At 42.4% G+C, this 26,508-nt stretch overlaps 1 protein-coding gene across 1 annotated transcript in view; it reads right to left on the reverse strand.

Moving 5' to 3' along the window:
- Positions 1-269: 269 nt before the first annotated feature.
- AIF1L (allograft inflammatory factor 1 like) overlaps positions 270-26,508 on the reverse strand; it is a 79,546-nt gene continuing 53,307 nt past the window's right edge. The window contains exons 4-7 of the mRNA XM_069069341.1: positions 15,920-15,986; positions 11,676-11,717; positions 5,332-5,494; positions 270-3,435 (exon numbers count right to left, since the gene is read on the reverse strand). Of these exons, the coding sequence (XP_068925442.1) occupies positions 3,348-3,435; positions 5,332-5,494; positions 11,676-11,717; positions 15,920-15,986 (360 nt within the window). The 3' untranslated portion in view covers positions 270-3,347. The remainder of the gene's footprint in view (positions 3,436-5,331; positions 5,495-11,675; positions 11,718-15,919; positions 15,987-26,508) is intronic.

Raw genomic sequence — 26,508 nt, forward strand, 5'->3', positions numbered from 1 at the left:
TTGTACTTCCTACTTCACAAGTGGAAGGGAGAGGGGCATCAAGGTTGCTGGTGAGACAGAACATTCCAAAGAGTGGTTGAACTGGGAATGAAGTGAACATGGCTAGGGCTTCTCAAGAAATGATGACTCAATCCAGGGATGCAGGGCAATGAAACATCTCCTGATGGACAGGGTTGCAGGTGTGACTGCAGTTATAAAACTGCATCAAGGGTGTATAACCTAAGCCCCATGTCAGTGGGCCCAGAAACTCCAAAATAAACAGGCCAATGAGCATTTTGTCCAGTTTATTTTCAGTCTATAGAAGTGACCCTCCCCCCTGGCATCCCCCCTCCCCAGACACACAAACATACAGACACTTCACTCAGCTCCGGTGAACTCTTCCTTTTCAGTCACAAGAAAGGGCCCAAGCCCTTGGCAGAATCTAGTTGGGTTACAACTTGGTCAGACTTGGTCTTTCAAAAGTAAAAAGTCAGCATACAAAAGTCCAGCCCTTGTAAGTCCAAGGCAGAAAAGGTGAGCCGCAGAGGCAAGGGGCAGCTCCTCAGATCCATCCAAGGTATCACCCTTCCCAGAAATGGCTCTGTTTGATGGACAATTCCAACAAGTTGTGAGTCTCAAGGAGCCATGGAGGAGTTGATGTGTTTTATCAGAGGAAACCCCTTTCAAAGAGTGATACTTCCTTCTCTGCCTCTTCTCAGAGCTTGTGAGCAAATCATTTGCTCCCATTTCTTGGAGAAGTAGAAGAAAATGATCCCCAAGGCTTTCCTAGGATCATAGAAAGTCAGAGAGCCCATTGAAAGAAGCCCAGCTCCTTCTTTCTTTACTTCTAAGGGAGAATCATTGTATCTGTATCTGATTGGGATGCCAAAACAAAATTCATCTTTCTCAAAGCACATCCCAGAGTAAAAGAGACAGCAGTTTAAAAGAGGGAGGAGGAAATTTCAGGTCAGCTGCTAGCTCTGTCGGTTGTCTTAAGGAAATAATAAGGGTAGAATTTATAAGGAGGAATGTTTCAGAGGTTAAACTTCAACTATGTCTGCACATGTTGGCAGCTACTTAGGCCAAAATTCAACCACTCATAGCCAAAAAGGTTTCCTTGCTCCTGAACCTGTCAGGACCAGGTAGGCTCACATGAAACAAAGACATGGCTCTCTATCTTAGCTCATTTACCCTGCCTCCAAGCTAATTCAGAAAGTTCTTTGCTTAGCAGCATCTATCACAATTAAGAATGGAGTAAGGCACAACACAGGCTAAGCCCTGATCAGAATGGGGACCATCCTAATATACATATATATGACTATGTTTTTTTTTTCAATCTTCCTCCCCCTCACAGGACTGTTATTAACAACACCAAATAATCCAGTAATAAAATCCACCCTCACTCCACCAAGGGGACCTAGCCAATGACAAAGTCCATCTTTGTCATGTTTTCTACAGAGCTCTAGTTATGCCTTTCTTGTTAAAGATGTCCACTCTGGCATTCCATGATCACCTGCTGCCCTGGGGCTCAGAAAGACATCCTGTCATACTATTGATGGTGAGTCAATACTATATAATAAGCCCCTTCCACAGACCCACTGCAATGCTGCTTCCAGAGGGACCTCCATATGGCTAGGCAGCTCAGACTTAAGGGCACTGCCTGTTAACTATGGAATCAAGAGACTAACTTTGCAATTTCCTAAAAAAGTTTCAAAGATTTAGCTTTCTGAAGCTTGGGAGGGCAGGAGGCAGAGAGGTCCTTGGAGGAATGGAATGATATTCCGATAGCCCAAGCAAATGGATTCCTCATGCTAATGTTAGACTATAAAGATGTGAACTGAGATACCCAGTCATCTTCACCTAGTATAGGATTTACACAAAGCATATACTTAGAATTTCTTTCTGACTACCTCTCTGTCCATTTTTGCCACAAGAAACAATTCTAGTCTCAGCTATTTACTAACAATGAAGTTGGACTAGAGGGTCTCCAATTCTAATATTCCATGTTCCAAAAACCCTTCTAGCTCGAACATTTTGGTTCTGTATTACAACACCTTAGGGATGTGTCAGAGACACCAGAGGGGCAATTTGAAAACAAAGGCCAGATGAAGTCTTCAGGAAACTAGGCATTAAAGCTTTCTGCGAGGAGTAAAAAAGCAGCCAGGTCATGGCCAGAAGGGCTACCTCCTCTCCCCTAGTTCTTCATAGAGATGTTCTTCGTATGCCAGTTCTTTATAGAGTCAAGTGTAACATTCCGGTATTGGGGTTCTCAGTTCCCCACCAGCCTCTGATGCTATTTTCAAGATCTTTCCTTGAAACGTGACTGAGACTATTCTGACTCCCTGTGATGCTTCCATATCTACAGTTAAAAGGAAAACCTCCAAAAGCCCTCTCATCTTTTTCTCACATCTTTCTTGCCCCTGAAAGAGACAGTATCTAGTCTAGTCTAGCCTTCACTTCTCAGCCACCTAGGAGTTAGTTTGCTGTTCCCCTCAGGGTCATCACTGACCCCTAGATGTGTTCATTTCCAAAGAGCAAGGTCCCAAAGGTAACCTTCTGGTGATACTCTGTCGGGCCCAATTTTTTAGCTCTTTCTTCCATATTCTCTTCCCTTCTCAATCCTGGAGGCTTGATTTCAGCACCTTCTCCTTCCTTCACTCATGATGAAAGGAGTTGGGGCTTAGAGCTAGCAAACGATTACAGGACACCCAGATCACCCCAAATAAAAATGCTGATGGCAGGTTCTTTAAAAGACAGAGAGGTCTAGGAGCATCTGGGACCACAGAGTTGATGGGGAAAACCAGCTGCTTTGCCTATGTGCCTGGGCTTCTAGCATGCTATCCAAGGACAAGGTATCTATATCATCAGAAAGCCAGAGTTCTGTTGGGGACATTAAGAGGCAGGTAAAGTGAAATTCTGGCTCAGATCACCCCAAAAGCTACTGGCAGAAGTGGGAAGCTAATTATAGGTCCTAAATCTAAGTCCCTTATTTCACTGTGGAGGGCACCTAATCTCACTCAGAGAACTCATGGAAGAAAGGAAATAGTGGTCTCCAAGGACGGGTATTTGGTTTGATATCAGTGATACCCCAACATTCAACTCAAGTCAGATGAGACCTTCTACAAAAGAAGGGAGAGGACCAAAGGCACTGAATTCCTCCCATTTCTACCTCCCCTAAGGCAGATTAGTTTGTGCCTTTAAAAAAAAAATCACTAAAACTTTCTAATGTAAAAAAAGAAAAAAAAACAACAAGGAGCAAACAAAAAACACAAAATGATATGGAACAAATAAGAAAAGTCACAAGGAGAGAGAAGCAGTCCCACTGAGTGCTGGCCGGGGAAGCAGGCAGGCAGGCAGAGCAGGGACTTTCAGGGCAGGCTGGCAATGTCTCTCTCAGGCGGGGGACCAACGGGCTTGGGTGCACTCTCGCTGGCTTTTCCTTCAAACATCATGACTCTGTTAAAGGTGGGCAAGAGGGAGAAAAGAAAACTGGATTAGGTTGGAATATGTGTTCTCCAACACTTGGAACATGCCTTTTATTTACACAACTTTTACATGTGATCTCATTGGAACCTTCCAAAAACCTTATGTAGAAAGCAGGGTACGATGGGAAAACTCTCATTTTCTGAGACTCAAAGTGATTAAACAACTCATCCTCACATGGTTAGTAATTGGTGGAAGTGACCAGCTAGGTTTCCTGGTAGATTGAGCACGGAAGCTGGAGTCAGGAAAACCTGGATTCGAATCCCATTTTAGGTACTTATTAGACAATGTGAACCCTTTAACCTTTCCCAGTGTCAAAGTTCCTCATCTGCAAAAGGGGATAATGCAATGCTGGGAGATTCCTAGCTGTGGCATGCTAGTTATGTTCCATGAAATTCCGGAGGTACTCAGGCATGGCATGCAATTGTGAATTCCACGAAATTCACCGACCACCTAGTGAGCTTCAAAGTACACTGCATACCTTTAAGAGCCACTGGTCTGTGGGGGAACGAAACTTCTGGCTCTGGCTCTCTATTTCCAGTGATCATGAGACTAGGAGCAGCTCCTGACTGGTTCTACCTGGGACAGCCTGGGGCTACTTGAGTGAAGGTCACGGAGACACTGAGGTAGTAGGGGTCAGAGGGACTTAAGTCACTTACTACCTTCTGATAATAAGAAATTGGCAATTTCCAGCCTTAGCTGCTTTGCACAGAGATTTAAAGAAACCAAAATTGGCAATGATCATTTCAGGAATAGCAATTTTACTAAAAGGGCTATAGATTTTTTTAAAGGAAAGTTATATTCTTTTTTACTAGGAACTAAGGCAGCCTTTGAGAACAGAGTAGAATCATTGCTCTACCCATGGAAAGATAGTGAGAGTCTGATAGAGTGAAAGGACATGGCACGGGTGGAAAGAGTACAATGCCTGAGCTTCAGGAGACTCTAGGGGTCCTCTAGTCCAATCCCATGTTACAAATAAGGAAACTGAGGCTCCAAGAGGTCATCTGGGCTGTCTAGTGTCACACACCTATTGAGCGTCTGAGGCAGGATTTGAACCAAGGTCTTTCTAACCCCTAGCCCAGCCCTCTATCCACTATGACATTTTGTTGTTCATTTTTCAGTTGTGCCTCACTATCTGTAACCCCATTTGGGGTTTTCTTGGCAAAGATACTGGAGCCATTTGCCATTTCCTTCTCCAGCTCATTTTACAGATGAGGAAGCTGAGGCAAACAGGGTTAAGTGACTTTCCCAGGATCACACAGCTAGTACGTGTCTGGGGTCGCATTTGAACTCAGGAAAGTGAATCTTCCTGACTCCAGGCCAGGCACTTTATGCACTATGGTGCCACCTAGCTGCCCACTGTGCCATATTACTACTTCAATATAAATTTAAACAGATGGAGAGGTACAGTATTTGATGAAGACCTGAATCATAGTAATTCCCATCTGTATCATGTATGAAAGTTTCTAGGACCTTGAAAGGGGCATTAGGGTTTTGAGAGCACTATCTCATGGGATTCTCGTCCCAAATGTGCCTCTAAGTTCTTAATGTGACGTTGGGTAATTTGCTTCACCTTTCTAGGTCTGTTTTCTCCTCCGTAAGATGGGGGCTGAAGTAAATAATCTCTCTAAGATTCTCTCAGATCTAATATCCTTCTGTTCTGTGATGTCTCCAAATAACCAGTACACAGCTCTTCAAGGATGAGAAACTAGGGACTCCATGGAGTGGATATTCAGTAAAGAGGTAAGGAGGGCAGAAGCAGGAGAGCAGGGAGACCAGAATTCAAAGTTCCAAGTCAGGAAATATGCCAGCATAGAAAGGTTTTGGCTTTAGAGGCATGTGGAGGCAGATTTGGGGAGTGCTACTCACAGCTTGAGGACGGCTGACCGTTTGCCAAGCATCATGTTCACGAAATCCCGGTAGGAGATGGTATCACTGACCCCACCCGTCACCTCGGAAATTATCTTCTTCATCTCCAGGTGGGTCTTTGGGACACCTAACTTCTCCATCATCCTCTTCAGGGACATCAGGTCTGCCAGGGAAAAAGCAAATTTACTGAACTTGGACAGACTGTCTATGCAAGAAAGACTGCCAGTCCAGGATATACATTTTCCTCTTCTCTTTTTATCACTTTCCTCTTCTGAATGACAACAGGGTTGAGCAGATCAAAGGTGTCCCTGCTCTCCAGTGAAATGTAATTGGGAAGTGTTTAAAAAAATAAAAATACAGTATAGATAATGCTGAATTGTGGTTTTCTAAGTCAATATGCGGTCTGCAGAGATCCCTTCTATTTGAGTTTGACATCACTGAACTAGATGACATCTAAACGGCCCTTCCAGCTCTGACATTCTATGGTCATTGTCTCTTCTAAGAGCTTTCCTAGATTTAAGATGTTATGATTTCCTCTAGAAAGGTACTGAGGAGTGGGAGAAGGTGATTTGTCACCCAAAGGGGCGTTAGCACCTTTAAGTGGGAATTCTCTCCTAAGAAGCTGCTGAGGTAGGTTCCAGTAGAAGTGGGGGGGGGGGGTGTGTGTCAAAGTTTGGTTTGACAAAGAGATGAGAAAATGGACCTCCTTCCCACTTTCTTGGCAGAAGAAGGTGGGGGTTCTGTTTGTAGAAAATTTTACATACTTTCTTTCTTGTTTGATTTACTTTTTATTTTTACATACCTCCCTCCCCCCCCCCCCCCCCCCGTTTTGTTTTCTGTTACAAAGGATGGCTCTCTGGGTAGGAAAGGGGGAAGGATACATATGGGAAATGAAGATGATATACAAGATATAATGACCATAATATAAAAGATATCAATAAATATTAAAAGATTATTTGAAAATGTAAATAGGGTCAGAATGTGTCTGACCATGCCACTCCGTGCTCAGGAACCTTCTAGGGTTCACTCTTTCCTCTAGAATAAAATACAAACTCCTTGACCTGGAATTTAAGATCCTTTACAGTCTGGCTCCTAACCACCTTTCTGGCCTCAGTTCATCCTCCTTTCCTTTAATCACTCTATGTTCCAGCCAAACCACTCCTCAGTCTTGTACTGCACTGTTGCTCCCAAGCCGGGAATGCACACCCTTCATATTTCCACTTGATAAAATTCTTCTCTTCCTTTAAGGTCTAGCTCAGGGCCCACATCCTCCATTAAGTTTTCTTTGATCCTGTGCTACAAATTATTTTATTTGCCTCAAAATTTCTTTGGATTACCTCACTGGAATTTTCTGTATTCTAATCATAGTTTACCTTGAAATATACCAGGCTGAATATAAGCTTGAGAGTAGACTGCTTGCTTCATTTTTTTGAGGCAATCAGGGTTAAGTGCCTTGCCCAGGGTCACACAGCTAGTAAGTCTCTGAGGCTGGATTTGAACTCAGGTCCTCCTGACTCTAGAGACAGTGCTCTATCCACTTCACCACCTAGCTGCCCCCTTGCTTCAATTTTTTTATTTATGTCCCCAGTGCCTAGCACAGTGCTTGGCACATAGAAAGTCCCTGATAAATGCTAATAGACTGATCAATACTTATTTCGGTATGTCTGAGCTCCTATTAAAACATAAGTTCATCACAGGCTGAGACTGTGTCTTTACATCCCCAGAGCAGAGCACAGGGTCTTGTCATTCAGTAGGCGCTTAATAAATGTTTGCTGGCTTGTTGAAGGAGGTTAGAGTAGGGGTTATTCCTGCCTCCTGTTGCCTACTTCCTGCAGCAGGGCCAGGTCTCTGTTGATGGCAGCTTCTTTCTTAACTTCATGGTAGGGTGGGGGCAGCAAGTTGGCAAGCTGACTTGTACTTTATGCAATTCAGCAGAACAGCTCCTCACAATGTCCCCCCACCCCACAGGGAAGTGAAGGGGCACCTCCCCAGCTGGGAGGAACTGAGATGCCAAAAATACCACGCAGAGCAGGAAAACAAACAAGAAAAAAATGCAAGAAAAACAAAGAAGGCACACAGGCAAAAAAACCCCCACCCCTGTGGAGCTGGTGCTTTGGACAGAACCCCACCCCATTCTCCAGCCCCTTCCCCTCCACCACCCTTGCTCTCCTTCAAAACAGTGCATTATTAGCCACTAGGGGAGGAGATTGCCAGGCTAGTTTCAAGACTTAGGGAAACTGGCTCAGGATGAGGTCAGAACAAATGGGAGTGAGACCAGCCCCCCCCCCCACCTTAAAATTTTCAACATAAAATTTTATTGATATTTTGTTTTTTACATCTCTACAATCTCTCTGAGTAATCCTAATCCTTCTACCTCTCAGAGAATCTTCGGCCACCTCCAGTCATCCTGATTTATATCTTTCCATTGGACCTAGATGGCTTGGGAGATGAAAGTGAGGCTGGTGACTGCACAGCCCCCCCTCATTTTAATCCAATTCACTTGCAGGTCATGGCATCACCTTCCTGATGCCATGGTTCTCTTTGAGAATGAAGGACAAACAACCTCTCAGAAAGCCATCCTATATGACAAATAACATATTTTAAAATATTTACTGTTTTCCCCTCAAAAGACCAGCTGTTTCTCTGTCTTCTAACTTCCTACCCTTGCACTTTACAAAGAGATGTTAGTGGCACTTTGCCTACCTAGGCTTGTACCAAAAAATAGAGAAAAGCCATATTATCTTCCTCAAAATACATATTTCATCTATCATAAATATGCACATATATATGTATATGTATGCATGGTCACAACCTGTGATTTCATCAGTATGGTGAACTCTCAACAAAGCAATTCTCTTGACTAATGCACACTGACATCTGCTTTGCAGCTTCTCAGAATTAAAGATTTTGGGAGTTGGCAGGGATCTCAGAAGCTACCTAGTTCAGATCACAGATGAAAAGAATCCTCATTCTCACTTATTTAGCTATTGGTATCCAGCCTTTCCTTGAAAACCTCCAAAGACAGGGAGGCCATGGCTTCTCTTGGCCAGGCTGGGTGGCCCATTCCATTTTTGGACAGCTCTAATTCTTAGGAAGTTGTTTTTTTTTTTCCTGACAAAGAGCTGAAATTTTTCCTCCTTTCATCCAACCACAGCTCTTGGTTTTGCCCTGAGGGGCCCCTCAAACCAAATCTAATCCCTTCTCCATATAAGATAACTGTTCAGATAGCTGAAGGCAGCTCTCAAGTCCTGCTTAAGTTTTTTCTTCTTTAAGATACACACCCAATTCCTTCAACTGATCTTTGAATGGCATGCTCAAGACCCTTGCCTTCTTCTAGACACTTCTTAAACCATGATTCCCAGAAGTTAATACAATATTACATCTGAGGTCTGATGTAAGCAAAGTATACCTTCCTATTATGGAAACTACACCCCTCAAAATACAGCGCAAGATTGCATTAGAGGATCTTTTGATAGCCTCTGACTCTTATTGAGCCTGCATTCTCACTGAAACTCCCAGATCTTTTTCAGAATTATTCATTCCACCTCCATCTTATGTTTGTGATGTTGATTTTTTTTGTAACCAAGCAAAAGAATTTACATTTATCCCTTATTAGATTAGATTAGCCCAATGCTCTAGCCTGTCAAGGTCCTTTTGGATCCTAACTGTCATCTACTGTGTTAGCTATCTAATCAATCAATAAACATTTATTAAGCATCTACTACATACCAGGCATTGTGCTAAGAACTAGGGATACAAAAAGAGGCAAGAGATATCTTCTGCCTTCAAGGAGCTTACAATCTAATGGAAGAGACCACAAGCAAACAAATATATACAAAGCAAGCTGTGTACAGGATAAATAGAAGATAATTAGCAGAGGGCAGGCACTGGAATTAAGAGGGGTTTGAGAAGGTTTCCTGTAGAAGGTGAGATTTTAGTTGGGACTTAAAGGAAGCTGGGGAGGCCAGTAGTTAGAGCAGAGGAGGGAGAAGCAGCCAGAGAAAATGCCCAGAGCTGAGAGACAGAGTATCTTGGTTGTGGAACAGCCAGGAGGCTGGCGTCACTGGATTGAAGGATAGTCATTCATAAATAAGATGCAGGAAGACTGGAAAGGTAGGAGGGACTTTGAAGGCCAAAGTGAGTATTTTGGATTTGATCCTGGAGGCAATAGGGAGTCACTGGAGTTTACTGAATAGGGCGATGATATGGTTGGCTCTCCGCTTTAGGAAATTCATTTTAAGGACTGAATGGAGGATGGATTGTAGTGGGGAGACACTTGAGGCAGGCAGACTCACCAGCAGGTCATTGTAACAACCCAGGTGTGAGGTGATGAGGGCCTGGTCTATATTCTAGAGATGCTGCAAAGGTGAAATCAGCAGGCTTTGGCAACAGATTGGATGGGGGATGGGGGTAACTCAGTCAGTCAATAAACATTTACTAAGTGCCTACTATGTGCTAGGTACTGTGCTAAACTCTGGGGAAACAAAAAGAGGCCAAAGACAGTCCCTGCCCTCAAGGAGCTCACCATCTAATGGGAGACTGCAAGCAAACAAATATGTATAAACAAGCTACATTCAGGAAAAATAGGAAATGATTAAAAGAAGGAAGGAACTAGAATTAAGAAGGGTCAGGAAAGGTTTGCTGTAAAAGATGGGATTGTAGCTGGGACTTGAGGGAAGCCAGGAAAGCCAGTAGGCTCCTAGGTTTCTGTCATCTGCAAGTTTGATCAGTATCCCATCCACTTTTATCCAAGTAATTGATAAAGGGCCAAGCACAGATCCTTGAGGCATTTCTCTGGAGACTTCCTGCCACCTTGACATAGAAATAGTAACAACTATTTTTTGAGTTTGGCTACTCAACCAGTTCTGTGCAGAGCTGAGTGTACTATTGTTTGACCTATATATTTCTACCTTATTTATTAAAATGGTATGAGATACTTTATCAAGGTGAACCATATCCATAGTATTCTAAGCTAGTCTTGTCCAAAAAGGAACTTAGTTTAGTCTGGCATGACCTATTCTTGATGAAGCCATATTTGTAATGATGGTTTCCATTTCTAAATATTTACCAACCATCTTTTTTAATGATCTATTCTAGAATTTTCCCAGCAGCAGACTTTACTGGCCTATAGTTTACAGGTTTATTGACATAGAGGGTTATCCAGAGGAACACACCCAGCATGTTTCAGAGGCAGGACATTCTGAGTCCAAGGCCTACTTTCTATCCACTATGCTCAAGCTGCTTAATTTTCTAAAAATATTTTTTATTGTGTCTGATTATTTGAGGGGGGAGGGAGGCAACTGGGGTTAAGTGACTTGCTTAGGGTCACATATCCAGTAAATGACTGAGGGAAAATTTGAACTCAGGTCCTCCTGACTCCAAGGCCAGTGCTCTATCCACTACACCACCTACCTGCCCCTGTTTGATTATTTAAAAAGAAAAGTGAGGGAAATAGTATGAGAACAGGAAGCTAAGGTATTCTAAAGGCATTTGACTTTTCCTTGTCTGCTACTAAAATAGTAGAAACATATCTGGAGCCAGGACCCAGCTCAATATCTTTCATTCTCCATAGTTCCTTCTCAGATCTAAAATTTCAGGCAAATTTCTGAGTATGGAGGTAGACTTTGGAAGAAATGGACGACCCAAAGAGGAGTGAGAAGTGAAAGGATATCAGCAAGGCCAGAGGCTAGTTCTGGTTTCAGCAGTAGCCAATTAGCCCCAGTAAAAGCTTTTTACTTTGGAGTCTGGAAAAACCCTGAAACATTAAATACACATCCTAAAAGCTCAAATTTCTCTTGAAATGATACAAAAATGGGGAGAGGGGAGAAGAAAAGTAACAAAGAGGTAAAGTTGGCCTTGATAACAGTAAAAGCTTCCAAAGAGTTAAGAGTTTTCTAAAATGGAATGGTCTTTCTGAGATAGTGGGACCCTGCTCCTTGAATGTCTTCAAGCAGAGGCTGGATGCTCACTTGTGAGGCATCAGTCGAATGAGTTGGTTAATGAGATCCCTTTCCCTTTTAAATTCTGTCATTCTCTCCCAACAAGGTCAGGGTGGACTCTTACCCATCACCCTTGGGTATGTCCTCTGTATGCATGCATTTCCCTTCCCACCTCCATGCTAGACCATCTCCAGTTGTACTGATCTATATCTGGCCACTGGACCCAGATGGCTCTGGAGGAGAAAGTGAGGCTGCACAGCCCTCTCTCACTTAAATCCAATTCACTTGCAAGTCATGACACCATCTTCCTGATAACATAGTCCTCTTCAAGAATGAACCACAACCACAACAACCTACCTCCATGGAATTTCCCAGCCCTGCTCAGTCCTTAGTGAATTGACTTACCAATTTCTCCTTCATTGTTCAGGTCAAATTCCATATATTTCTCTGGAAGACAGAGTAAGAGTCTATGTTAGCTGGAGCCCAGGGAAAGCAGCAAACAAGAACTTCATGAATGAGTCAGACTATCTCAATGTCAGTTGGTTCAGAGAAACAGGAAAGGGGAGAGGAAGGAGCACCAGACTGAGTCAGAAAGCTTGGGTTCAAGTCCCAGCTTTAAGACTTCTTAGTTGTGTGACTGTGGGCAAGTTGCTTAACTCTGAGCTTCAATTTTCTCGTCTGTAAAATGGGGATGATGATGACACGCCCACACCTACTTCATAGGATTGTTGTGAGGGAAACACTTTATAAACTTGAAAGTACATAAAGAAGTACAGTGATGATCATTTTCTTGGCAATCCACTCAAGAGAATCAGCATTTTTTTTCATCCTTATTCACGTTCCTCCACTGGCATCCAGTTTATCTTGAAAGGAAGTGTTTAACCTCTCTGAGACTTAGCAGTCCTTTCTGGAAAGCGGAGGTAATGTTACCTGCTTCCTCCCTGTCTCTCAGTAATACTATGAAGATAAATAAGAAATTATGCAGAAACAAGTACATCCATTCATTACTGGTGGAATTACAAGCTTGCAGAATCTTTTTAGGGAACAGCCTGGCAATGTGTAGTAAGAGTTACAAAAATAATCACACCCTTCTACCCAATCTTTGGGAATACACCCTTACAGAGCCATTTTTAAAAAGAGCAATCTGTTTTAAAAATGTTCAAAGCAGCATTTATATATATATATATATATATATATATATATATGTGTGTGTGTGTGTGTGTGTGTGTGTGTGTGTGATATAAAAATATATGTGTGTATACATATGTATATACATATATATATATATATAATTGCAAAACAAAGACCAAAAAACAACTGAAATATCTAACAATAGGGTAATTCAGGGTTAAATTATGATATATCAATTTAATTGAATACTGTAATGCATGAGACCAATAAGTTAGAGGAATTAAAAAAAACACTTTATAATGAATTATGGTAAGAAGGAAAGAGTTTTGGATTTGGAGTCTGAGGTCCTGAGTTTGAATCTTACCTCTACTACTTACTACCTTGAGCAACTTTTTTGACCTCTCAGCTCCTGGTTCCTTATCTGAAAAATCAGGGAGTTGGACCAATGGCTGCTAAGTTACCTTCTAGTTCTGGATCTATGATTCTATAACTCTGACCTTTATGGAATAATGCAAAGAAACCCGCCCCCCCCCCAAAAAAAAAGAAAAACTAGAAGAACAGAATACACTATGACTATAGGAGAGCACAATAAATGAGAAAACAAGAAATTCTGATGTGCACTTAGAGACTAAAAGGTGTTTTGCAGAAACTGGGATTTTTGGTCTTTGTGAATTTTTAAAAATTTATTTAATTTTTAATTTATGGAATAAAACAAGCATTTCTATAATATAATATATATATATTTTAAATGACTGCACGTGAAACTGCAAATCCTATTATGTACAACTTGCTATTTCTTTTAAATACATAATAAAGTTATCATGGAAATTTCTTCCCCCCCCCCTTTTTTTCCTGAGTCTTAAAGAAAGGGAAATTTAAGGTGGCTAAATTAAATTAGAGAGGATCGAAAAGTTTTTATGATACTTCACTGAAATTAATTAAGACGTAAACATGTACTAACCAAGTTTAGTTGGTTATATTGATTTGTAGTAATGTTTTTAATAAAACATTTAATTTTCCAAAAAAAGTGATCACAGAGATGGCACATGGGAGATTCTTTGAACCACTTGGAAGAAAGGCAGCCTAGTTATCTATGAGATTAAGGGGACAAAAGAAATGTAATGAAAGGGAATGTTGTCCAACCTCTCCTCCCCAGTCTCCTTTGCTAGGTTTCTATCTGTGTCATGTCAGCTAACCATGGGCATCCTCTGAGATTCTGTCCTGAGCTTCCTCTTTTCACTCTAAACTCTCTTACTTGGTACCTCCTTGGCTCCCAAAAGCTCAAGTATCATCTGTATGCAGATGATTCTCAGACCTACACATCCAGACCTAGTCTCTCTCCTGAGCTTCAGTCACCAAGCTCCAACTGCCTCTTGGACCTCTTGAGCCAGATGTCCTACAGGCATTTTAAAGTCAACATTCCCCCACCTTCTGAAGTTTCCTATTACTTGTTGAGGGGACTGCCTTACCTCAAGTGTTTCCTCCACTCAGCTGCCAAAGTGATTTTCCTGAAGGGCGAGTGTGATCATGTTATATCCTATTCATTAAATGCCAATGGCTCCCTGTTACTTCCAGGATCAAATATAAACTACTTTGTTTGGCATTATGCTTTGTATAACCTGTTCCCTCCACACCTTTCCTGCTTTCTTACCTCTCTGGACTTTGCCACCATGACCCAGCTGCCTTTTCACCCTGGAACATCCCTCCCCCATGCAGGTCTCCTTTATCTACTGGTGTGTTTCTTCTGGACACTTCATTTTGGGAATGGGCACAAACCAGCTAAGCTTCATTCTCTTCCTGGCTGTGCTTCTGACTCTGAGGACCACATCCCGTCACACAACACCTTCTCCATCTTCCTTTTCCCCCTGCCTTTTCAGCTCCCTTTTTTGGTATCATCTCCCCCTTTCCCCATTAGAATATAAGCTTTTTGAGGGCAGGAACTGTCTTTGTTTTTGCTTGTAATTATATCCCCAGACACTCAATTTTCTGTCCATGCCACATCTTTCCACTGACTGTCTCGCATGCCTACCCAACTCTTGTTTCCTTGGCTCCCTTTAAAACTGCAAGAGGCCATGTAATGATCTAAGACAATTCCAAAAGAATCGTGAGGGAAAATGCTATCCACATCCGGAGAAAGAACTGTGGAGTTTGAATGCAGATTGAAGCAGACTATTTTCTCTCTCTTTTTTTTGATTTTCCCCTTTTATTCTGATTCTTTTACAACATGACTAATGCGGAAATAAGGCTAATAGGATTGTACATGAACATCAGATTGCATGCTGTCTTGGGAGGGGGAAAATTTTAGAACTCAAAATCTTATAAAAGTGAATGCTGAAAATTAAAAATCAATTTAAAAAAGAAAGACTGCAAGAGACCTTTCTCAGTCCTCTCTGCCACTGGCACCTTTTCTCTGAGATTGCCATCCACCAGTCCTATATCTACCTTGTATGTAACCAATTATTTGCATACAGTCTCCCTCTTTAAACAGTGAGCTACTTGAGGGCAGGGACTGTGTTTTTTGGTCTTTCTTTGTAACCCCAGACCTTAGCACAGTGCCTGGCACTTTGTAAGAGAGTAGTAAATATTTGTTGACTGACTAACTGATTAGCACGTCATAAAGTTTGTCTGCTTAGGGTCATGAAGTTATATATTACTGCTTGTGTGTCCTGCCCAAGGACAAAGCTTCCTTTGCCCCATGTGTATGGATCCATCCAGAAAAGATTTGCCCGCTCACACTCCTTACATATATATTTCCTCTTTGGGGGAGGGGGGGATTGCTGGCTGGAAGCTGGAAGGCATGGCCTGAGACAGAAGAGTCTTTATGCTGCCTTTTTTCCAACATGGGCTCCATGTTCGTGTTTTCTTTTCATCCCGTGCTGCTGGGATTCAATGGGCAGAAATCCTGCCCCCCTGCCCCGGTGCAGCTGCACAAATGCCCATTCTCCACAGGGGCTCCTGAGACACTCTGCTTGGAGGGGGAGAGGGCAGCTCACAATGGACTGATTGTGCAAGGCTACAGAGAGCCAGTGGGGCTCGGGTAGCAAAGCAGAAAAAAGCCAGCCCTGCAGACCTGAGGCAGGGGAGGAGGAGAGGAAAAGAGGAAGGGTCCTGCCAAGGGTGGACTGTAGGGCAGGAAGCCCTAAAGGTGTGGCAAGCATCTTCTGAACAGGAAAGGCCAAAGTGAGTGCCAGTCTGAGGGACCAAGAAAGGAACAGGAGGGCAAGAACTCTCCCCTCGGTGGGGTTCGCTGGGAACCCCACACCCGGTGTATCCGGCCTGGATTCCACAAAGAAACACAAAGGAAAAAGGGACAGGGTGAGTTCCAAAATGGATATAAGGTCATGGCCCAGACCCATGGGACAGAGATCTATCTGGCTGCTTTGTTGCTTCCCAAGGAATGAATCCAAAGGGAACAAGGGACAGAGTCAATAGCAACTGGCCCTGGGCTTTCCCAGGACAGTGGGCTTCATCTGGAAGCCCTCCCAGAGGAGTCCCGGGGGCCACCAGCCCAGGCTTACCCTTGAAGGCTGTGAGCTTTTCCTCCAGGTTTTCTTCATCACTGTACTTCTGGTCACAGAGAAATTCCTGAGAGAGAGAGGAACAGTCCTCAGGGGTGGGGAAGACAAGGAGAGGGGGCATTCATTGACACAAATGTTCATTTGCCTACAGACTCCCTCCACAAGCCAATAGGCAAGGCAGGTTTCTGTGCTCCAGGGTGACACCGAAGGGAGAGGCCAGACTCTATGATCTGCCTAAACAAGAGATATTGGTTGGATAAGCTCTGTCATTAATTCATTCATTCAACAAACAGAAGATTAGCACCTACTACGGGCACGGGATGTGCTCAGCGCTGCAGTTAATTCACAGTTTCTCTCTAAAGTCTAGAGAGGGAGGCAGATACAAAATGGGGGAGAGGAGTGTCTTTCAGCAAGGTTTGAATACTCTCAATTGTACCTGGCCAGACACATCATGGCTTCTGTGCCTCCCCTTCCCAAGACAGCCTGATGCAGTGCCAAGGATTCTAGTCTGAGCTTCAGGCACTACATTTTGTGATCCTGGGCAAGCTAAGGGTTTGGAACTACAATTTGCTCATCTGTAAAATGGGACTATAAATATCTGACCTACCTATCCCTATTCCCTAAGGACTACTATGAGGATCAAATGACATCATAGTATCATAGACCTGGAGTTCAAAAGGATCTCAGGGCCATGTGGCCCAGCCCCCCTCATTTTTACAGATGAGGAAAATGAGACCCAGATAAGTCATACAAAAAGCCTCAGAGGTGGGATATGAATCTTTCTGTAGCTCTTTAAGGTCTTCTGATAATTTATAGGAAAGTACTGCCACTTTGAACCTTTCAGAAGGAAGAACGATAGATCTCAGAGCTTAGAAGACCTCTTAAAAGATTGTCTGGTTCAACCCCCTGCCTTCAAGCAAGCAAAGTATGAGTAATTCAATTTTACAGATCAGACATAAATCTACTTAAATAAATACAAGTATGTTGGGAAAATATGAAGTCATGTGTATATATAAAGGATTCATATTCTTCCGGGACTTTTGTTTGTTTTCTTTCTCACATTCCCTAAAACTTCCATTTTTTCTCCAGAATTTGGGTGGGGAGAGTGGAGGCTGGGAGAAGTGACTTTGGGTCTACCTGATGGGATGTGAAGGAAAATTCAGTCAGTTTTGCTCTAATGGAACACAGGCATCTTTTTCCCCGTCCCCCTCCCCCCCCTGCAAAAGTACTCTCCTATGCAAAAATCACAAGGCTTATAAGGAAAATGGAATTAGGGGAAAAAGGATCAAAAATTTAGCAACACATTAAACACAACACTTTTCCTTCCAAAAGTCCTAAAGTTTGCTTGTGAAAGTGGGCATTGGAAAGGTTGTAGCTTGTGAGTTATTATGTAATGCCGTTTTTTGTTTTCTCACTGTTCCTCTTGGAAGAAATTGTGTATAAGTAAACTTGAAATTGGAGTTATTAGGGGCAGCTAGGTGGCACAGTGAATAGAGCACTGGCCCTGGAGTCAAGGAGGACCTGAGTTCAAATGTGGCCTCTGACATTTAACACTTACTAGCTGTGTGACTTGGGCAAGTCACTTAACCCCAATTACCCTGCCTTCCCCCTCTAAAAAGACAAAAAAAAATCACGAAATTGAAGTTACGCTCAAAATGTTCCTTAATATTTCAATCGTGCTGGAACAAATTTCAGTTTTTGAAACAAGCACCATAGCAGAACTATATGCTGAGCATTTCTGAGTATGAGTAGCAAAGACAGGAGGGGTGGTGTTGCCAAGTCCTGTCATTACACACATCTCTTCTAACATCTCATGTACACCCTCTTCTGTCCTCTGACACTGACACCACCCTAGTGCAGACCCTCATCATCTTATGCCTGGACTACTGTAATAGCCTGCTTGCTGATCCATCTATCTGGAGCCTCTCCCCATTCTAATCCAATTCTCTAATCAATTGCCAAAGTAATCTTCCAAAATACAGGTCTATAGAGCACCAGACGAAGAGTCAAGAAGACCTGAGTTCAAATTCAGCCTCAGACAAGTCACTTAACCTCAGCTGCCTCACCAAATAAATAAATTAAATTAAATGCAGGTCTGACCATGTTACTCTCCCACTAAAATAAACTCCAGTGGCTTCCTATGACCTCTAGGATCAAATATAAAATTCTCAGTTTGGCTTTTAAAAGTCCTTCATGACCTGACCCCTTCCCACCTTTGCAGTCTTCTTACTCCCCTCCACACACTGTATGATCCAGTGACACTGGTGTTATCACTGTTCCTTCCCATATAACACTTCATCTCTTCACTCTGTGCCTTTTTGCTTTTTTTTTTTTTGGAGGGCAATTAGGGTTAAGTGACTTGCCCAAAGTCACACGGCTAGTTTTTGTGTTAAGTGTCTAAGGCTGGATGTGAACTCAGGTCCTCCTGACTCCAGGGCCAGTGGGTGCTCTATTCACTGTGCCACCTAGTTGCCCCACACTCTGTGACTTTTTTTTTTTTGCTTTTTGGAGGGCAATTTGGGTTGTGACTTGCCCAAGGTCACACAGCTAGTAAGTGTTAAGTGTCTAGGGCTGGATTTGAACTCAGGTCCTCCTGACTTCAGGGCCATTGTTCTATTCACTGTACTACCTAGCTGCCCCACACTCTGTGCCTTTTTATAGGCTGTCTCCCATGCCTGGAATGCTCTCTCTCCTTGTCTCTGCCTCCTGCTTTCTTCAAGACCCAGCTCAAATCCCACCTTCTGCAAGGTCTTTCCTGGTCCCCCATCCCCTCAACTGTGGGTATGTTCCCTGAGATAACTTCCCATTTATATACGAACATAGTTGTTTACATGCTGCCTCCCCCATTAGAACGTGAGCTCCCTCAGGACATAGCCTGTTTTAGAATTTCTTTGTATCCTCAGCATTTACTATAGTGCCTCCCCAAAAGTAAGCACTTAATAAATGTTTGTTGACTTGAGATGGTCAGTCAAGAAAGTCACATACAGGAGTGGCTAGGTGGCACAGTGGATAAAGCACCCTCTCTGGGGTCAGGAGCACCTGAGTTCAAATCTGGCCTCAGACATTTACAAGTTGTGTGCCCCTGGGAAAGTCACTTAACCCCCTCCGTGGTTCCTCTCTCCTCCCAGGTACTCACATTCCTGCATCAACCAACCAAACCAGAAGCCAGTGAGATGAAATGAAAAGAGCAAGCCAGCATAAGAGGAGGGGAGGATCCTAACTCTTTGACATACAATCAGTTTTCTGAACAGAAGGGCAGGCTTCCGCTACTGACTGTATGTGACACTGGGCCTCAGTAAAATGAGAGGGCTGCCCTAGAGTTCAGGAGTTCTTAGCCTGGGGCTTATGACCTTTTTTTAAAAAAAAAAAAAAAAAAAATCTTAAAATTGTATTTTAATATAATTGATTTTCTTTGTAATCTTATGCATTTTTATTTATGCATTTCTATCTTATATGTATATTGTATTTATACACACATTTGTGTGCATGTATACATACATGTGTATACACACATCATTCTGAGAAAGATTTGTTAGGCTTCGCTGGGCTGCCCAAGGGGTCTACAATATGATAACGGTTAAGAGCTCCTCGATCCTTGATTAGAGGATCTCAGTGGACCCTTGCAAAACCAATAGTCTATGATTATAACTGCATACCCTTTGTCAAAGAAGGAAGCAAATGTGACCACCCTGATTGGGGTACTGGAGTTTGGCAGCTGTAATTCCCTGTCTTGGCCACCCAGGCACTGCTGGCCCTATCCTAAGACAGGGCTCGGCAGACTTGGCTGGCTACTGCATCCCAGTGACCAGTCACTGCCACACCTGGGGCCTAATTGGTATGCGCCCTGGGTCCTCTCTTCTGTATTCATTTTACTGTAAGCTGAATCTAGTTTTAGGAGGCTTCAAAGCCTCTCTTCTCTGAGGCCCCTCTCTTTCAAGGTTTTCTATTTGACTTCCTCTTTTCCAGTCTTTTTTTTTTCCCCCAGGGCCTTCCTCTGGGTCTTAGTTACTTCCTCTCTAACATGGAGTAAGTCATCTCCAGTCTGCCATCTTTCCACCTTTAACATAACACACTGTGTTCTAAGGCCCCTTCCAGATCTGCCATTTGATAGCCTATGGTACCTTTCAGCCCCAAATTTCTGTGAAATCTTATAACAGTTCCTGACCCTATATTGAGTGTGGATGGATTAACTTATTAATTCATGCATTCATTCAACAAACATTTATTGAGCATCATCTGTATTCACAGTGCTTTCCTAAGTATTTGGAGAGTGGGGCCAAAACAGAGTTAAGTTTAACTGACAGAGTCAGTTCTCTCATAAATAAAACCTACACCCATGAAATGACTAGGGAAAAATTGCAAAGCTGGACATGAATAAATACAAGAAATAGAAACTGTATTCCCAAGTGCATATTGGAATGTAGGCCAAAAGAATGATCAGCAAGGGGTGGAGCTAATCAGGGAAAGTTTCTTGGATATGGTGAGTTTGGGATTGCATCTGTTACAGATGTTTTCATTTTGATCTCCTTAAACAAATTCCTTTGAAAAGAGAAGATGCAAGTATGGTACAGAGGAAATAATCACAGACAGTGTCAGAACACCTGACTTCCAGTCTCAACTCTGTCATTCTCATAAGATGGGAGAGACTTGAGAGATCATCCAGTCCAAACACCTCTGCCCCATTTTGCAGATGGGGAAACTGAGAGAAAGTGACTTGCCCATGGTCACAGAGAATTAGCAGAAGGGCTAGGATTTGAACCCAGTCCTTGCTAATTGAATTTGGGTCTCAGTTTCCTCATCTGTAAAACGAGAAGGTTGAGTCTTTTCCACCATGCACATTCTATGTTCTTCCTACAATACTATACTATTAGCTCCAATGAATTATCTATGTGACCTTGGTCAAGTCCCTTCTCATCTGTAAAATGTAGGGAGTTGAAATAGATGGTTCTAAGGCTCATTCTAGATACATTCTGTTTCAGAATTCTATTTATGCAAAGCTGTGAGTTTTCTGCACTTCTTCTTTCCTGCTGACTCTAGAAGCTACATTAGTCCCTGACTCTACCCTTTATTTCTCCAGCACCCATAAGGCTTCCCTTGAAGTATGTGTTGGGGTAGGAAGAGGTCCCAGAAGGGAGGTCAAAGTAACCTCCTTCTCCTGTGGCACAAAAAGCCCAAATGCCTTAGCTAACAGAGGGGTAGAACAGAGTAAAGGAAGAAGCAGCTGAGCTCAAACTACAGGAGAGAGAGGCTGACCCTCCTTTCTCCATGCCTCCTCCGATGGCCCTCAGAGCTGGCCAACCACTCATAGCAGCTGCTGCTGACTGAACTCCTCTTCCTCCTCCACTGCCCCCTCCTCTGCCCCGCCCCCCATGAGAGACACACAGAGGAGGGAGAGAACACATTGGGCAGGGGCTCTGGGGCAGCTGAATGGCCAGTACTGGCTTCTCAGCTTCATGTGTCTGACTCTAACCACTTGATCTGCCTGCCTCTTGCCTGTGCTGTCCACAGCTTCCTCCTTAAAAGAGAGTAAAGAGAATAAGCATTTATTACACACCCACTCTGTGTCAGGCACTTTATAAATATCTCATTTGTTCTTCACAACATCCCTGTGAGGTTGAGTTTTATCCTCATTTTGCACTTGAGGAAACTGAGGCAGGCAGAGGTTAAGTAACTGGCAAAGGGTCACACAGTCAGTAAGCATTTGAGGTTGGATTTGAACTCCAATCTTGCTGACTCCAGGCCCAGGGTTCTCTCCAGTGCACCACCCAACCTGCTTCTCTGATCTTCCTTCTCTCTGGAGAGTGACTCAAAGGTATGTACAGTAGGAGCAATGGCCTGTGACCCAGTTGTCTGATAAACCCCCATTGTTACAGCACTGGGTTTGGAATTAGCAAAGTGGTTGGTGTGGGAAGTTTCAGTGGAAACTGAAAAGAAACAAGGCCCTCACAGCTATGAATAGGAGATATACTGTTAATCAAACAAGAGATAGAAGCAATTACAAAAGATAAAACAGGTAACTTGGATTGCTTGAAACTGAAAAGCTTCTGCAAAGACAACATTAATGCATCTAGGATAAGAAAGGAAGTGGTTGAATAGGGAAAAAAATATATTCTTATCAAACTCTGATAAGAGTTTGGTATCCAAGATATATATAAACAATAAAAAAACACATAACTACATCTGTATGTGTATACACATATTTATATAGATACACATATGTGTGTATGTAATTCCCCAATAGATAAATGATCAAAGGATATGAATAAATAGTCCTCAAAAGAAGAATTGCAAAGTAATTACAACCATATGAAAAAATGCTCCAGATCATTAATTAGAGAAATGTAAATCAAAACAAACCTGAGATTTCATCTCACACCCTGAAAATGGGCAAAAATGACCAAAAAATTGCAAGAATCAGTGTTGGAGGGGTTGTGGAATAATAAGCACACTGATACATTGTTGGTGGAGCTGTGAAATGCTACAACTATTTTGAAAAGTGATTTGAAATGATGCAAATAAAGTGATTAAAATGTCTATACCCTATGAACCAGAGAATCCACTGCTGGGCTTATACCCCAAGAAAGTCATCAATAAGAAGAAAATCCCCATATATTCAAAAATATTTTAGAAAAGCTTTTTTGTGATAGTTAAGAATTGGAAACAAAGTAGATGCCCATTGATTGGGAAATGGCTAAATAAATCATAGTACCTGGAATGGAATATTACTATGCTACAAGAAATGATGTGAATAGAGAAGCATGGAATTTATATGAACTGATGCAAAATGAAGTAAGCTGAGTCAAGAAAACAATATGAACAATAACTGCAACAATCTAAATGGAAAGAACAACCACAAATGCCCCCCCCCAAAAACTAAAGTAAATGTAATAAAAAGATCCTTCAGGACTTGAATCTTCATTATTAGATATTATATATTAGAAGATATCCCTCGTCTATTCCTTCCTGGAGACGGGAGGATGACAATGGGTACATTACACATATTTTCAGACTTTTTCAATGTATTGATCAGCTGTGCTGATTTTTTTTTTCTTTTTGGAGGGGGGAAGGCAGGACAATTGGAGTTAAGTGACTAGCCCAAGGTTGCACAGCTAGTAAGTGTTAAGTGTCTGAGGCTGGATTTGAACTCAGGTCCTCCTGACTCCAGAGCTGGTGCTTTACTCACACATCTTTTAGGCTTCAAGTAACCTTATTGAAAAGTGTTCTTAACTTTTTTTGTATCATTTACCCCTTTGGCAGAATGATGCCTATGAACCCTTTCTTAGGATGATGTTTTAAAATGCATAAAATACAATGGATTACAAAAGAAACCAATTATATTTAAAAGCAGTTATTGAAAAAGAAGTGCTCTGTGTAAGTCACAACCCCTGACTTATTTTCTCCTTGAAAACCACCCATGGAGTTCATTTTAAGCTGATTTCACCAAAATAAAGATGGTTTCTTGTATCAGGGTGAGGGCATCACATAGTGTGACTTGCCCTTGTCTTGAACTCTTTCTAAAGAGAGTCAGCATAGCATGGCAGAAAGAACTTTGAACCTGTAGTCAGAAGCCCCAGCTGGGCTCACAGTGTGGGTTCTGTCATAGACTCTGCTATGTGACCTTGGGCAAGTGACAACCTTAAGTGGCATCAATTTTCTTATCTGTAAAATAAGGATGTTGAAAAAAAATATTAATACTAATACTGTACTCTATCTACAATTTAGGTTCAGGTCTGCTAGAAACAACTTATCATTTTACGTCTAAGCTATTTCTGACTTAGAGAGATGTCCAAATTGGCATAGTCTCCCATGCTCCTGGACATGACTTTCTGCCCCAAGAAGATTCCCAGTAACAGAGGAATCTCAAACAAGGAAAAGATAGCTTAAAATACAGTTTGGGTTAACATTTCAGAAGGGATCATACAAATCACTACCCTCTACCTCCAGGGCCAGTCAGCCTCACTCATGAAGTTAAACAAAGGAGCCTCCTACCTCCAACAGATATCTCAATCCCTTCCCAGTGCAGGAGGCCCAGCCTACCAATCACTTCAGGTGGGCAGGTAAAGAGAAGACTTCCTTCAGATGGGTCAATAACCAAATCACTTCAAGTTTGGGAAAGGTGTAGTTACATTTGGTTGTCATCTTTACTCCATTTTTCTAACAAAAACCAGTACTTTTGTCCTGACCTATGGTCCTCTTTTCCAAGGGGTTTTCCCCCAAAAGTCTGGAGATGCCTTTACAGAGATATATTATTTCTTAATAAAAAAGGCTTTTAATATGCTTCTACAGGACTAATAATCCCTGCCCTTCTTTTCTCATGGAAGTATTGTGAGGACGGAACATGATATTGTATATGAAAGTGCTTTGAAAACTGCTAAGTGTGCTATAAGGTATTACTATTAATATGAGCTTTCTCTCGACCTTCCTTTCTCCCTCAGTCTCAACCTTCCTTAAAAAGAATGACTTCCAAGGGTTGGCTTGGAGGTGCAGTGAATAGAGCACTGGCCCTGGAGTGAGGAGGACCTGAGTTCAAATCCAGACTCAGACACTTAACATTTACTAGCCCTGTGATCTTGGACAAGTCACTTAACCCCAATTGCCCTGTCTTCCCCCCTCGCAAAAAAGAGAGAGAGAGAGAGAGAGAGAGAGAGAGAGAATGATTTCCACAGAACAGGAAAATTTTTCGGCAAATGATGGTAAAGCCTGCCTCCAGCCTCTCAGAAAGAAGATGATGGACGACAGGTACAAAGTGACACATATATTTCTATATTTTCAGTTATGGTTAATATGTTGATTTGTTTCACTTGAATATTACAAAAGATAGTATTTTAGTAGGGGTGGAGGGAGTCATTGGGAAAGGACAGTGACGCTAAAACATTTTTAGAAATATATAAATAAAAAATATTGGGCATAGTGGGGGCAAAATGACTTAGCAGAAATTTCACTTAACTGAATATTCTCAGGCTTAAACAATTAGTCATCCTTGGGGGACTGAGTTCAAGTCCTGCCTCAGGTACTTAGCTGAGTGACCTTGAGCAAGTCACTAAACCTCTCAGGCAGTTAGATGGGAAGAATGCTAGCACCTACTTTGCCTGGCAGCTAGGTGGCGCAGTGGATAGGCACTGGGCTTGTAACCAGAAAGACTCAACTTTGATTGAATTCAAGTCCTGCCTCAGACACTTACTAGCAGTATGACCCTGGGCAAGTCACTTAACCCTGTTTGCTTCAGTTTCCTCATCTGGAAAATGAGCTGGAGAAAGAAATGGCAAATCACTTCAGTATCTTTGCCTTTAAAACCCCAAATAGGGTCACAAAGAGTCTGACATGACTCAAAGAACTCTGCAACAACTACCTTACAGGGTCGTTGTGAAAATCAAATGAGCTAGCTTGTATAAAGTGTTCTGCAAGCCTTAACGGGCTATATAAATACTAACTGTGTGTGTGTACATAAATAGCATATGTGTATATATTAACATGTATACATTGTATACATATATTGTGTGTATATTTTATATGTGTATATATAAAATCATTGTCTAGTGGAAAAAATATAGAAGGGACCTATCTATATCACTCAGACTGGGAAATTATTCACCACTTGTACTCTAGCAGAGTCTGAATCTGTCCAAGGCTCCAGCCCAACTTCGCCTTCTCCCAAAGCCCTGGTTTTCCAATCCAGGGCAGTTTCCCTGGCTAGCCTCCACTGTCACTGTTTCTTCCTTGCACTAGCAGCTGTGTTAGTTAGGAGTTAGCCAATCGGGGGCTGCAAAGACCAGGGAAAGGAGAACCCTCACTCTGATGCATCCTAGAGAGGGCACATCTTTTAATGGCTCTAGTCCTGCTTGAGGATCCACCTCCAAAATGAAAAAGAAGAAACATGGAGGGTTTTTACCCCCACTGACAAAACAAAAAGTTAGCATTGGAATAAGGGAAGGCTGCAGCTCTGTTCTCTAGAGTTTCCTATGAGGACTAGCTTGTGACCATCCTTGAAAGTAGTCAGGGGCCAGTAGGAAGCATTTTCAGAAGCTGAGACCTTTGCCCTTTACCCCAAAGGAATTTGGGTCACATTTGTTTGAGGGGGGAATGATGAGGTGCAGGCTCTGGGAACCCCCTTGAGCTCTTCTTGAAGCTTTGAGGAGCCTGTACCTTGAACCCCCTTGAACTCTGATTGAATCTTCCCATTTGATGAGGCATTTGCATGAGGCCATAGGCCTTTCATTGTGGCTCTGCCCAAACCTTGGTTACTAGTTTGGTCCTCCATTGTCCATCTACTTCCCACCCTTGAGACTATCAAAATCAGCTGTTACCTGACCTCATTCACTCCTCCTGAAGACCTTCCCCAAACTCCTCCTCTAGATTACCCCTAGATTCCTGCCACAACTTTTCTGTACATAAGACCCCATCTTGCCCCCATGTGTGTGAGAGTGCCATAGAATGACCTAGCACAGACTTGCTCTGGCCTGCTTGTCCAATGCAAGCGTTACAGATACCAAGGCTCCTTAAGAGTCTACCCAATATGGCGAACTTTTAATAAACTTTGCTTTTCTTTGGAAGAAAGAAAGAAAGAAAGAAAGAAAGAAAGAAAGAAAGAA

Source organism: Petaurus breviceps, unplaced genomic scaffold (assembly GCF_028583685.1).
Source record: "Petaurus breviceps papuanus isolate PSGF00001 unplaced genomic scaffold, PetGlider_PUasm1.0 90779, whole genome shotgun sequence".
Taxonomy (NCBI): Eukaryota; Metazoa; Chordata; class Mammalia; order Diprotodontia; family Petauridae; genus Petaurus; species Petaurus breviceps.